Consider the following 14,250-nt stretch of genomic DNA (forward strand, 5'->3'; position numbering starts at 1 on the left):
CCATTAACAGCTCCAAGGACCAGACACCACGTTAGGGTATGTCTGTGATCCCGGACAATACGATGTTTTCCCAGGGCCGGTTGTGTGTCGCAGGACGGTGTTTGACTGTGGACAAACAGCATAACGTTAACAGCAAAGGATCTGCAGTAAAGCGTTAGCCTGTCCTGAGAACACGGAAAGTATCACGTCTGTGTAACTCCTGCCCAGGCTGCTGAGTCTGCTCTGTCCGCCTGCTTTCACCTCTTGAAGCAAAGAGCTTTTTGTTTTCCAGTCATTGGAATGTCACTCAATACAAGGCAACCAAAAAGCTCTTCATCCCTGCATCTTTCCTTCCTTGCCCACAGAATTAAAGGCTGTAAGAACAGGTTTCAAGGAGGAGTTTAGAGGGCTCGGTCTTGTTCCATTCTTTTTTAATACCTTCTTAAAGCTATTAGGATTTCACCATCATGTTCTGCTTTTAAGACCTCCAGCAATTTCTAACGACGTCTTCTTTTCCATATTTATTCTCTTACTGATCCCAATAATTCATCACCACGCTGGGGTTGCTCGGCTGGGTTTTGACTTGCACCCCATCCCCCCCGATAATTCTTTGTACTTTCCCCCTCCATAGATATTCAGGACTCCTGTGCGTGGAAAGCCAGTATTTAATGCTCTTGTTGATGTGCAAAAAATATTGTTTGTCTTGGCAGTTCACTGGACTTACATATGCTGCGCAGTGAAGTTATTTATGCTCTGTGCCTGTAACATCTGTTCTGTTTACTCCGTGGCCTCTTCAGGACTCGCTCCAACGGCTCCATGTCCTTCCTGTGCTGAGGACTCCAGAACTGGATGCAGGGCTCCAGGTGAGGACTCACCAGAGCGGAGCAGAGGGGCATCAACAATTTGACTGTTATACATACACAGTTTCTTTACTCAAGCTTATTGTTTACTGCTTATTTACAGCGACAGTTTTTTTCCACTGGTCAGGTTTCATACTATGAGCCTTCTCTCTGGCATCCCCTGGTACTCCAGCCTAGAAAAGTACATTTCACCAAAAGCTCTGCTTTCAGGGTAAAATTAATGCTTTCAATGTATCTGAAAATAATCCACAACGCAAATTGTGAGTGAAAACAGATACGAGGGAGTCATTTCCAGCCCCTACCTCCTCCCTCCACCACCAAGTACAGCTAATGTAAGCTGGTTTGTATCTGCAAAATCTTGCAGACTAACCCATAGCTGCACATCTGGGTGCCTTCATGCGTTTCAGCCTTCTAGTTTTGTAAATGCAACCTCGTTAAATTATTGGTAAGAATGAACAACAAAGATTGACTCACATGCTGGGTCTAACAACGTCAACAGCAAAACTTCCACAAACTTTCACTGAAAATTCTGAGGGTTCAGATTAGCAGTAAGTTTACCGATTTCCAATCAACTTTCCTAACAAAGTTCTAAAGAAAAACACTGTCAAGCCAAATCCCTTCAACTTTCTGTTTGAATAAATATATATTAAGTAATACATGTTAAAATCTTCAGCTCTTTGATACAAAGCTGTAGAGAGTGCATTCTGAAATGGTAGAGAAAAATCACTCTTCTTATTATTAAAACCTCACTTCTCATAGAATTAGAAAAAAAAAATACCTTATTGAACTTGCATCCTCTTTCTAATGGGCTTGATAATAAATAATTCTTCATAAGTTTTCAAGGATAGAACCTAATTCAAGCAGATAAAGGAACAAGTGCTAATGTATCTAACTCTTCTAGAATTTTAAAACAATTTATATACATTGCTCTTTCAAAGTACAAACTCATTCTCTGGTGTGAACCCAGAGATCTAGGATACAATGGTTGTGTTGCTGTCAAAATAGGATAAATAAATTCTTATTTCACAGCGGAAAGTGGAGACATCGTGCATAGCTCAAGTCCGCGCTACTGCTACCCAGTGATTCATTTCTATATAACAAGACTATAAAAGAAAATTACACCAGGTCTTAATCGTGTAGCTGGACATCCCGACTGATCAGCTAGTTGGTGTGCAGCAGGCATAGCAATAAAATTGTCCTGGAAAGCTGAATGTCTGGTCTAAACAATGTGCTTTTGCAACTAAAAAGCCATTTTTCCAGTGAATGTTTAACATTTTTCCTGCAAGTATCCCAACCAATTAAATTCTTTCCGTTCGCATTTCACACCGCACAGTTTCCCTTCACCTTTCTTTATGACACGGGTCATGAGTACAACTGCAGTTAAATAACAAAAGTTGCTGGTTTGGACACATTGATATCACGCTCATCTCTGCTCAAATTGGAAAACAGCAGAGGCGCACTAGTCTGGTGTGGGAGAGAACTTCAGTTTTGCTTTATTTCATTTCTTATATTAAGAAAAAGTGTGGGAAAATGCACTGATGGCTGTTTTTCCTTTAAAATTTGCTGTAATCAATCACAGAAATGTTCAACCAGTCAAATTAACTTCTCAATCAGGGATGAGTTCAACTATAAAAAGTAAGCTAAAATCCATGGAAATAATGGAAACATAAATACAAATTACTTGGAAGAAATAAAGCCTTAAGTTACTTATTACATCCCTGAAACAGGGGCCTCAACTCATTGCTCGCAGGTGCTGATTCAGATTGCGTTGGCTCTGCATCTGCAATAAAAAAGATATTAAAGTTCTTAGCATTACTTAAATCATGACAATAAAAAGGTCAACTACAATTTCCAGCTTCTGCCTCGCATCAACAAGCATACAAAGCCCTAGTCGAAAAAGACATAAACAGTAAGAATAAAGTATATATGTGGTCACATGACAAGGAGAACGGCCATTTGACTTTGCTACAGTGAAATAGTGCATGTAAAAGGAAAATTACTCCTCAGTACCTGAAGTGCCAAGTCATTTTAACATCTGCCCCTGGAGTTCTCTTAAAAATATTCAGATATTCAGCAGCGTTGGAAGTAATTCATAAAATGTAACTGCGCTTTTATTTTATCTTTGGGCTTGCAAAGCAACCAGTATACAAAGATGTTGTCTACCTCATTAAAGTTATTCATGTCAGAGATGAAGCACAATACAAATAAATAAGTGTTTCAGCACTTAAAACAATACGGCTTGATTTTTTAAGTAGGCACACAGCTTTTGACTTCAATATCACTCTTAAAACAACAAATATTTCAAGTCCTTCTGTATCTAGTTATACAATTCAAGTATACCACAGCAGCTGTGAGACACAGAACTAATTTTACTGTTAAGTTTACAGTTGGTGGGTACAACAAACCCAGACCCAACTTAGTTAAATTCTTGGTTAGAATGAATAACAAAGACTGACTCACATGCTGGGTCTGACAACGTCAACAGCAAAATTTCCACAAACATTCACTGAAAATTCTGAAGGTTCAGATTCAGACTGCGATGGCCTTGCATCTGCAATAAAAAGATATTAAAGTTCTTAGGATTACGTAAACATGACAACAAAAAGGGCAACTACAATTTCCAGCTTCTGCCTTGCCTCAACAAGCTTACAAACTCCAGGACTTTTAACTTGTATCTAATAAGATAAGCTACCTATAAAGTCTGCAGTATGATGCGAATCTAGAGCTCAACACAAATGGGCTACAGATTTAGATATGAAAGGGGTGGTCTCCTGTCTGATGTGTCTTGGACCTATCCTGTACCAGAGACAACAGAGAAAGCTCCATCTCCAAAGGGAGCTGCAAGGTGCTCGTGCTGCCACTTGCTTTGGAGGAGCAGACAAATGCACCCAAGCGGGAAGAAAACACAAGCACTACTTTCAGAACACACCTGAAAGAATGAAAAGCACAAGGTCAAAACAGAATCAAGGCACATCTCTAGATAAAACCATAGTGTTAAGAGCATTAAAAAGACATTCTCCTTTTACACAGAGATAATGAATCAATTGCAATAGCTAAGACTGACAAAGGAGGGCAATACAAGCACAGCAGGTGTCATGCTATCTAAGAAATTGTGAAAGAAAATAATCTCAAAAATAAAATGTACCTGTACATCGAACTACGCAGCACACAGACATTTCAGCAGTCCTTATAGCATACCCATCATTTTGTTCTCTATGCCAAAGTAGTGTAAGCAAAACAATATCACGATTACTCTGAAAAATGTTCATATATATATACACCTAATGTTCCATTGAAGGCACGCTTCACGTTAAAGACACCAACTACTAACAAATGAATGAATTTGAGGTTTCAAAAATCAGTCAAAACCAGTCAATACCATAACCGTTGCTAATTATATTGCTAAAGCTTAACGCTTCACTTTTCCTCTGAGCAGATCTGTAGATCCAAATACATTAATGAAAAAAACAGCATAGGTAATAAGAAATGGAGATTGGGTGGGAAAATTTCATTTTGCACAGAAAGGGCAATAATCATATACTTTATTTCTAAGTAACTAGGCATATACATAGGACTGAAATGTATCTATAAACATATACATGTAATCATCAACAAAAATAAAACAACAACCAACAAAACCCCTCAAAGCACACAACTATGCCTGATTTAGTAATATGTAATTTTACGTGAGGAGAGCCATCCATTTTATTGGAACTTAACATGTAGAATTCTGACTCAGCTCTGGTCTCAGAGACAAAAAAGTGAAAAAGGGAAATCACACAAGGAACGCATAAGTTAAAAACGCTGACTGCACTCATTCTGTGCTGCACAAAGGTGACATTTTGCCACAGATTTGCTCATAAATTCATTAGACAGTTTAAGCATTTATTTTGCATCATGAACATATTTCTAAAACATACTGGGGTACTGATGACCGTGTAACAAGTTTTTAACACAAAGTACACAGAAACAATTCAGTTGTGCACACAGCTGATGATGTGATTACATCACATCACACACGATATCATAATTTGTTAAAAGACTACTATCTTCCAGGTGTTCCTTACAGAATTTTTCCTGCGGCTGAACTTATATTGGCTATAATTTATGTCTTTTCTTAAAACGGTAGTCCTACTTACAGAGGTAACCTATGCTAACAATGTACATTATAGCTTGCATCTGCTCACTGGTATTGAGGAGAAAAACAGACAATTTAGAATACAATAAAAGTGCGCTGCATCAAGACATGTACCTAGATGCTTAGTTTTCCTAAAGAAAAATTATATTTAATAGCTTTCCTAGGCAAGTTAAAGTGCTGCTGTCTTAGTTGTTTGTAAAATTATTATAGTGTCACATACGATAGTGAGTTCAGTAGCAGTAGGGGTCCAAGAGACACAAAGCCCAGACACATACCGACTAATCCCTGCAACCCCACAAGGAGTATTGTTACTTGCCTCCACGAGTAGTTGCAGGATTAGGAGTTGAATGGATTTCAGAAACATACTACTTACAGAGGTGGAAAGGAAAGCTTATTTTTGCTGCTGAAGTCCTTGTTTGTAGAAACATTTGGCATTCTGCTCGCATATTTGGAGTTTCTAGCTGGGAGCTTTACCTGTGTAAGAGAAATCTTAATAAAAGGAGCTATGATCAAATAATAAAAAAGCTAGGATAAAAAAACCCAGAAGATTATATAATAGTATAACTTCCATAAGTGAATGTCAAAAGGCCCAAAATTCTTCAGATTTTACTATCTTATCTACATTATTCCCATAAGTGAGAGCAGAGGAGTAGAAAGGAACAGTAAAAAATCAAGCAGCACCTTAGTTACTTATTCTAGATCAGGTCAGTTGCTTGTTGATTATGTCAAGAATGCAAATGTTCTCTCCACAAGCTTTTATCTCACAGTATGCTTCTACCCAAAGTTAAGCTTCCAATTCAAACTCATCCATTGCAGCCTCCCAGCTTGGCTCATTCCTCCGTAAACAGTGTATGAAAACATCATTGTCTTACTAAAGGCAGAGGTACCAGAAATTAATTGCCAACCCATTTCCTACATTTTTGTTTCTATACAAAGCATAAAGCATCCCATACAATAAGACAACAGTTGTGGTACATGAATTAGAGGTTTCAAATTCAAAGAAAGAAAGAAAGTTTGGGGAAGCCTACAACAGAAAAGTGTATTTTATCCTCTGTCACTTGCTAATGACAGGTAAAGAAACTCAGTGTTGACTGAAAGACAGATAAAAACACACCTTGGAAGACAATGAAATGACATCACAAACTCTAGGACTGAAAGTTGTAAAACTGAAAATAATGGAGAAACAATAGTAACACCTAATCAAAGCTGTTTATTTTAACTTTGATCAAAATTAACAGCTGCTGAACGGTCAACTTACTTCCCTCTAAAACAAAAGCATTAACTTAAATATCCCAAGCAATTTCCAGATATCTTTCACTAGTTGCTGCTAAGAAATTCTGAGGCTAAAGAAAAACGTAAATATATTTAAAGAATATTTACAGCTTACTTCATTGCATGAAGTGCGGAAAAGAAAGCACAGACGTTGCCAAGCTTATTAACCATTTTTTATGCTTTATACTAAAACATCCTTTTAATTAGAACCTCCACACTATTTGGCCATTTTCTCTTTTAGACATCAGCCTGGGCTGGCAGTCCATTGCTTTGCCATGAGCACAAAGAAAAAATCCTTCATGCACTAACACATCTTTGCTGCTTTGCAAAATTCCCAGGAGAACAAGAATTATCCCTGTGATTAAGGCATTAGGGAGCAACTACAGTATATATCCCAAGGCATGGAGAACCATGCAGTGGTTCCCCGATCTCCACGCCTCTGTGCAGACACAACTATAATATAAGAAACAGTGGAGACTCTAATGCTTCAAAGGAAACTGGCATAAAGCTCAAGAGCAAGGGCACGCTCGGAAACACTGTATTCTAAACTGAGTAGAAGAGGCACCTTTAGAGGTTGAAATTATCTTGCACTTGTCCATAAGGATGCTCTTTGGGTCTGTCAACTGCAGTGTAAACTGCTCAGTCAGACTGGACTGAAAAACATTTTCAACACATTCACTCTCAACACTTGAGGTACTTTGCTGCTGCTGCTGCAGTATCATCACTTAGTCAAACAAATAAATTGAATATTCCGTGGAAATTTGCCTATGGTATATTGCAACACATCTCTTAACATTTCAACATACAGGAGGTAGGGGGAGGAAACCAAAATCAAGACTGCAAGGGCTAGATCCATCATCTCCCTTGAAGACTCTTCAAAAACGTACTCTTAAAGCACAAGACAGAAACTTACTGTAAAAGGAGATACAATAAATACCCATGAAAGAAGCAACATGGGATGTTTCAGGATAGGAGATGCTCTTTAGGGAACAAGAAAAGGTACCATGTACGGCAACCATTTCAGGGTTGGTGGTGTGGAGATAAAGCTAAAGCTAGAGGCACGGAGTCTGCCTTCTCAGGCACCTAATCTTAAAGAGAAAGTTTTGGTAGATTTAGTACCATAGACAAAGTTCAACTTCACCTTCTAGAAGACAAGTATAAATTGAATACCACGGCCTCGGCAGATTTGGTATCTGATCTATCACATATAGACATGAGAACTTCCATTCATGTCACTGCATGAAACTGCGTCTTGATCAAACTCCACCCAAACAGAAATGCACCTCAGCCTCCCTTTACCAGTCACCCCACATGGACTTCAATTACACAGTTCTTAAAGTTAAATTTGACCCTTGGAATGCTTCTTACTTGCTAACCGAAACACAAAAACTGCTTCTGGAATACGGAAACTTGAGTGGACTACAGCTTCCCTTCTATAAGAACCAACAAGTCCAGCTAGAAGTGTCTGCCCAAGCTCTACAAAGCATCGTCACAAAACTACACATACTGCTGAGTTGTACGTACACACGACAGACTGCAAGGGTGTCTTTACAAAGTGACCTCTTCCATCACACTTTCAAAGGCTCATTTTTTTTCCATAGGTTAATTTCAAAACTCCACAGGATTTTTTTGTAGTATCTACAAGCACTTTCTACCACCACACTCAAGCAAAGCCAAAGAAAACAAAGGAAAAACAAACAAGCGAGGCATACACTCACCAGGTCTGCCTCCTTGTCTTGCCAGCCTGACAGAAGCTGAATCAGCCTCTGACCCTGCAGCACCAGAGGGCACTTTGTGGGAAGGTTTTGCAGGGTTGACGAGACCTGGTATCTGTTGGAGGAATCGTGCTTTTCCAGGTTATCAGCTTCTCTTGTTGTTTCAGTGGCCTGTGGCGTTACCCTCCTAAAAGAATGGAAAAGAAAATGGTTATGGTAACAGTTAACTGCCAGCATCCTTCTTTCAGGCAACAAATCAAACCCACAGGAAACTCGAGCAAGACACTGGATTTCAGTCTGGGGACACAAGGCCAGGCTTGCTTCTTCGGGGGGACACGGTGCACACAGCTCCCAGAGGATCAGGTGCAACGAGGGAACACCTTGGTTTCAGTTCTGAAACAGCATTCAAGTTTTTAGGTAAAGCCTTCAGTCCAGGGGATTGTATACCTTCATGCAGAAAATGACTTCTAAAGACACCAAGAGCAGCAAGAGGCACAGAAGAGAGTAGGAAACACTTCAGCCTTTCGTTTCCTTTCCTCCTCACCCATTAACAAAAGCAAAGACAGTGCCTGTCAGGGTGCAGGTGCCCCTTTTGTGCAGGTCTTGATTCGTAAAGCAAATAAACCGAATCCCCAAACCACCCACCTCTCCAGAGAAAAAACGCCCAACACCTCACATCCCGATCCATTCCTTTCTCAATTGCTACTGAGCAAACCCAAATCCTTGTTAATGGGAAGATGGAGTGGCAGAGAAACCAACCAAACAAAACAGAGTGAAAAATGACTACAGGGAAGGAGCACAGGACACTCACTGCAGTGACCGCAGGCGCAGCAAATGCTGTTCCGTAGGTGAAAGCGAAGCACTTTGGGGCAGCGCAGCCTCTGGAGAGAGGGCGTGGTCTCTGGGAAGAGTGGGAGGCCTCCAGGGATGGGGCGTGGCCTTCAGCCTCAGGGGGCGTGGCTTCTGGTACCCTGGAAGGGAGGCTTCCAGCACATGGGGGCGTGACTTCCAGTCAGGGAGGGGCTTCCAGTCCTGCAGGGGCGTGGCTTCCTGCACCAGGGACTGTTACTTCCCATCTCAGGTTGCGTGCCCTTGCAGCACACTGGGGCGTTGCTCCTTCACTCGGGAGGGCGTGGCTTCCTGTACAACAGGGAGGGGCCTCCCTGCCGTCAGGGGCGTGGCCTCCTTCACCCTGTCGTGTGGGGCATGGCCACCCAACTCTTCCCTGCCATGGGCGTGGTTTCCCAGCAGAGGGGGCGTGGCCTCCAGATTCAAAGAACATCCCCTCTCAGTCCTGGGGGCGTGGCCTCCCGACAAGGGGCGTGGCTACCAGTCTCAGGCAAAGTGGCTTTTTTTCTAGGGGTGTGATCTAGCAGCCATCTCAGGAGTTTATCCCAACCCCAGGAAGTGTGGCTTCCAGTACCAGGGGCGGGGCCTCCTTGTACTCGGGGACGTGGTCTTTAAACTGATGTCTCATGGGGGGTGGCCTCTCATTGGGGCGTGGTCTCTCAACAGCGGCGACATGGTTTCTAAATTCGTGGGTGTGATCTCCTCGATCCGGGGGGCGTGGTCTCTCGTTCCCTGTCGTGTGGGGGTGTGGCCTACCACTCCTTATCTATGGTGGGGCATGGGCTCCAACCCCTCCACGGGTGTGCCCCAAGGGGGCGTGGTCTCCTACTGGGGCATGGCCTCCCAGCCCATGGGCATGGCTTCCTATCAAACAGCAGGTGAGATCTCCTCGGGGCGTGATTTCTTAGCCCTGGACTCGTGGTGGGGGTGTGGCCTCTCATCAGGGGGCGTGGTCTCTCAACAGTGGGGGCGTGGTTTTTCACAGCTGGGGGTGTGATCTCTTTGCTCTGGGGGGCGTGGTCTCTGACACCAGTCACGTGGGGCCGTGGCCTTCCACTCATTATCTGCAGTGGGCGTGGCTTCCCCATGGGTGGGTGTGGGCTCCAACCCCTCCAGGGGTGTGACAGCCCAGATGGGGTGTGGCCTCCTACTGGGGGGCATGGTCTCACAACACTTGGGGCGTGGTCTCCCAGCCCGGGGGGCGTGGCTTCCCAGCACACAGCAGATGGGATCTCCTCAGGTTTGGGAACCCTCACGCACACACCACGGAGATGGGCATCCCATGAACATTCACACGGAAAGCCACCCATGGTGCTAAACCCTGTCCAGTGGGAGCAGCTGGGACATGGGCATTATGCCTGATGAAGAGCCTGTCTGCTCAATAGCCTCTCCCATCACTTGCAGATGGCTCCTGTCTCTCCAGGGCACGTCACGAAGGCTGCAGAGAAGAGGTGCTCACAGCATCCCATCCCTTGCCAGGGGGGTTCTGTGCACCCGTGCTGAGCCTCACAAGATCTGACACCCGTTTGCATGCAGGGAGATCATGGAGACAACAGACACGCTCCGTTTCACTGCTCCAGTCTGAAGGAACCAGGATGTGTGATCGCTGGAGCCTGAAGAGGACTTGCTTCCTTCTGAATGGCTCTCACTCTCAGTGCAGATGGAATCCGCTGTTTCTGTTTGAAATGGCTTGCATGATGGTGGAGAAATGTCTTTGTCCATTTCCCACCTGGAAGAGGGTCAAAGCTGATGTGCTTTATGCTGCTTCTGGCTGGGAAGCACATGTCCCCTGACACCTTTGGGTGATGAGATCTGATAGATTGGCTCCGGAAACCTGACAGCAGGTCCTAGCTGGCTGCTCTTGCTGCATCCCGACTGTGGGGTTATGAACTTTATGCCCGAGAGACCAGTAAAGTGTGGGTCAGGGACAGAAACCAAGCCACGGTCTAGTCTGGGTTAACACCTTTCTGTCTCGTGTCTGCCTTTGCAGCAGCCTGCAATTGGGCTGCTGTTTGATCTTTGATTGAAGGCTGCGATACTATCAGCGTGACCATCCACCCCTCCAGGTCCGCTCATGACCCCATGAGCAGATGGGTAACAGAACACTTCAACATAAACCAATTCATAAGGCTGAGACCAAACTGGACCCAGCCGCACCCAGCCTCCTCTTTAAGAAGGGGCTTAGGAAGCAAGGGGGTCCTTTCCGAACCTCATGACTGAAGAGGAGGCCCTTCCACTGCCACAGATCACACTCATGCTCTGAACAGGACAGAACATCCCTGACAGAATCTCAGACCCTGAAGGAGGATAAGGAGGAGACATTGGAGGGTCCCGTGGGTCCCTGCAGGGCTTGGGCAGCAGCCTGACAGGAGCTTCTGGGGCGCAGGGTGTGCCGCCACACCCAGCAGACCCAGTCTTAAACCTCTCTATTGGAGGATAGGATTACTGTTGCCTAATACATTTTGGACAAATATTTCTTCCTCGAACCAGTGCATCTCTTCATCCAGGCTCTCACACCTTTTTGCCTTTACTCGGGGAAAGAAACACTTCGCCTGGACAAGGCTCCCTGTGGGCTCCACTCTGTTTCCTAGCAATCGTAGTAAAAGACATGTGGGATGCTGTGTTTATAAACAAAGTTGTTTGGTAAAATCTAATGATACTTTATGAGTAACCAAAGAATCTCACGCAGCTGACACCCACCCCTTGCTGTTGGCCTCTGCTCTGAAGGGCCATCGGGCTTCTCCACCCATGTCATGCTCCCTAAGACAAGTGTAAAATACCTGGGCAGCATTCTCCCACAAGGAGTTGTTTATTGGATGGAAGCCCTCAAAATCTTTCCTGAGCAGTTCTTAAATATCAATGTGAGCCTGCTTAGGAGCTGTAGGATTCTGCTGTCCTTGTAGAGCTTCTTCCAGGGAAACAGCCAAACTGTCAGGACAAACATCTGCTCCAGATGCCGGAGAAGCCCTGCCCTGGACAGCAGACAAGGTAGAGCCCTTGGAGAGTTCCCAAGCAAGCTTTAGTGACTGCAACGGCTCTAGGATTGCCCAGGACAGGGCTTTTGTGGGCAGTACATTCTGGAGGCTCCTGGTAATGCAGTTCCCGGGCAGGGCTCAGACGAAGGGGAGTTGCCCATCACTGCTCTCCTTGGTCTCTCCCCATTGCTCTCGGCCCACCTCGAGAGGAATGCACAGCCTGGCCCCAGCCAGCCTCGCACACATCCCTGCATCCTGAGCCAACCTGCCCTCCCTGGGTGATTCCCAAGCCTGCTGTGCCCTGACCCACCACCTCCTCCCTGCATGCACCGGCAGCCGAGCGTCCGCTGCTTTTCTTCCCGGCCTTGGCAGAGCCCAGCGGCTCCTCAGTGCCATTGGACACGTGAGGCTTCAGCTATTCCTGCAGCTTATGCACAGCTCCACTCGCTGTCCTGTAGCCTGGAGGGCTCTGAAGCCGCTTTGTGTTTCTAAGGGCTTGTACAAGGACGGGTGGGTGCGTGACATCAGCAGAGGGACAGAGTCGGGCACTCACACCGTGTCACCCCCAGAGCTGCCCGCAGGGACAGGGAAGGATGCTCCAGGGGCTGGGAGCAGCTCCCAGGCCTCGGGGCACAGCCACCCTTGTGCCACAGAGAGCGTCTGACCGTTGTCACGCAGGTGGTGCTTTGTGCATCAGTTTTCCCCTCATTCCCTCACCCTGAGACAATGTCCCCAGCCGTACGCTGCCATCCCAGGGGACTTCAGTTGCCGCACCCGGATAAAGCAGCAGCCCCAGGCCCGGCTCTGTTGCTCGCAGGAGCTGAAGGTGTCAGTTCAGGGCTCACACCGTGCTTTACTGGGTGGGGGGAGGGGAACGCAGAACTTGGGCTCCCACCTCCACACCCCAACATCTCCCCACATTGGAGTGCAAATTACACCAAGAGTAATGGGATTGTTTTAATGCTTCTTTACTGATTCATACACTACAACTGCTCTCCATAAATACTACTTATCACGTTAAGGGTCCTAAAAGGGGCAGAATCCAGCTCTTGTAAGTCCCAGCAGCGTCGGGGAAGCATCCTGTCAAAGCATGTGTGGGCTCTGAAGGGTGACTGGCCTCTCACAAGAGGGACGCAAGGCTGCTCCAGTCGCTTCCATCTGCTGGTACAGATATATCGTTGATGTCAAACAACTGCTCCACATTGACAGCATTGCAAAGGGAATCGCTTGTCCCTTCATCAAAGAGATGCTGCAGGAAGGAAGCGGCCATGCAGCTTTCATCCAAACTCAGGTCGTTCTGGTTGGACTCATCAAGGACCTGCTCCAGCCCCTGGGGACAGTCAACGTGTTGCCCATGTACCATCACTTCAGGGTTGCGCTTTTTGGGGCTGACTGGAGGTGTGACCTCCAGATCCCCAGAAGTGGAGAACTCCCTGTTCAAGTGGAGGTCCATGTCCAAGTCCCCTTTCAGGGATCCCAGCTGGGTCTGCTCCTCCTGGGTCAGCAAGGCACAGCTGGAGAGCCGACACACCTTGGCCATTTGCTTGGGCAAGGGCTGCTTGCGCTTGAGCCCTGCTTTGACATCCACTGCCTTCCGGTTCTGGTTCTTGATAAATTCTTCAAACTCTTCCAGCAGCTGCTGTGACTCCATGCTGACAGAGAAGACTTTTTTGGAGGCACAGCCCGAAGTGGCCGGGGAGGCGTCAACCTGTGCTTCTTGCTGGGCTTTCTCGGTGGAGGCTGAGTGGATCTGCACTGGGTGCATCCTCTGCTTTTTGAAGGCACCGCTCTTGAGCCGGTCAGTGTATTGCAGGTCAAGCTTCCAAAAGCCACCTCTCCCTGGCTTGCCTTTCTCCCGAGGCACCTTGATGAAGCACTTGTTTGAGGAGAGGTTGTGCCGGATGGAGTTCTAGACCAAAAAGAGAAAAAAACAAGGTGTAACACTTGTCTGCTGGCACAGCACCTGTCTGCGTGGGGAAGCTGGTGGAAAAGCACATTTGCAGCAAGGAGGAAGAGGAGGGTCTTTACACCCATGTGGCCACGGCCCCATTTACAGTGGCAACACGTGGCAGCACCATGGTGGACACCATCATCGGGGCCCTCTTGCTTCCCCCTCTTCATCTGTGCCCGCTGTTATTGTTGAGGGGAAAACAGTTTGCTAAAATACAGGCACCGTGTCTCCCTGCAGCCAGGCTGATACAAACCCGATGGGCAAAACTGCAGAGACACAGGGGCTGTCCCATCCTTGCCCCGTGTATCCCCAGAGGTGCCTTCTGGTCAAGAGAAACTCGCTGTAAAAGCACTGCATCCTCATCAGCCACTCTGCAATGAGGCGGAGGGAATACGGTGGGGGAAGGAAAAGAAAGAAAAGTGCTTATTCACTTACATTTCCTGGTGGGTTAAAGTATTAATCATTCCTCCCTGCAACAACCTCACATACTTCCAGCATTCTGCAGAGAGGG

The 14,250-nt window shown here is 45.9% G+C and overlaps 1 protein-coding gene across 1 annotated transcript; it reads right to left on the reverse strand.

Annotated features, from left to right (window-relative positions):
• Positions 1–12,908: 12,908 nt before the first annotated feature.
• On the reverse strand, positions 12,909–13,881 carry LOC128850698 (forkhead box protein J1-B-like). Its single transcript, XM_054055676.1, has 2 exons — positions 13,843–13,881; positions 12,909–13,697 (listed from the first exon to the last, which is right to left on the reverse strand). The coding sequence occupies exons 1-2, from the start codon at positions 13,879–13,881 to the stop codon at positions 12,909–12,911; spliced, it is 828 nt and encodes a 275-aa protein (XP_053911651.1).
• Positions 13,882–14,250: the final 369 nt, after the last annotated feature.

This window comes from Cuculus canorus, unplaced genomic scaffold (genome assembly GCF_017976375.1).
Source record: "Cuculus canorus isolate bCucCan1 unplaced genomic scaffold, bCucCan1.pri scaffold_54_arrow_ctg1, whole genome shotgun sequence".
In the NCBI taxonomy this organism is placed as follows: domain Eukaryota; kingdom Metazoa; phylum Chordata; class Aves; order Cuculiformes; family Cuculidae; genus Cuculus; species Cuculus canorus.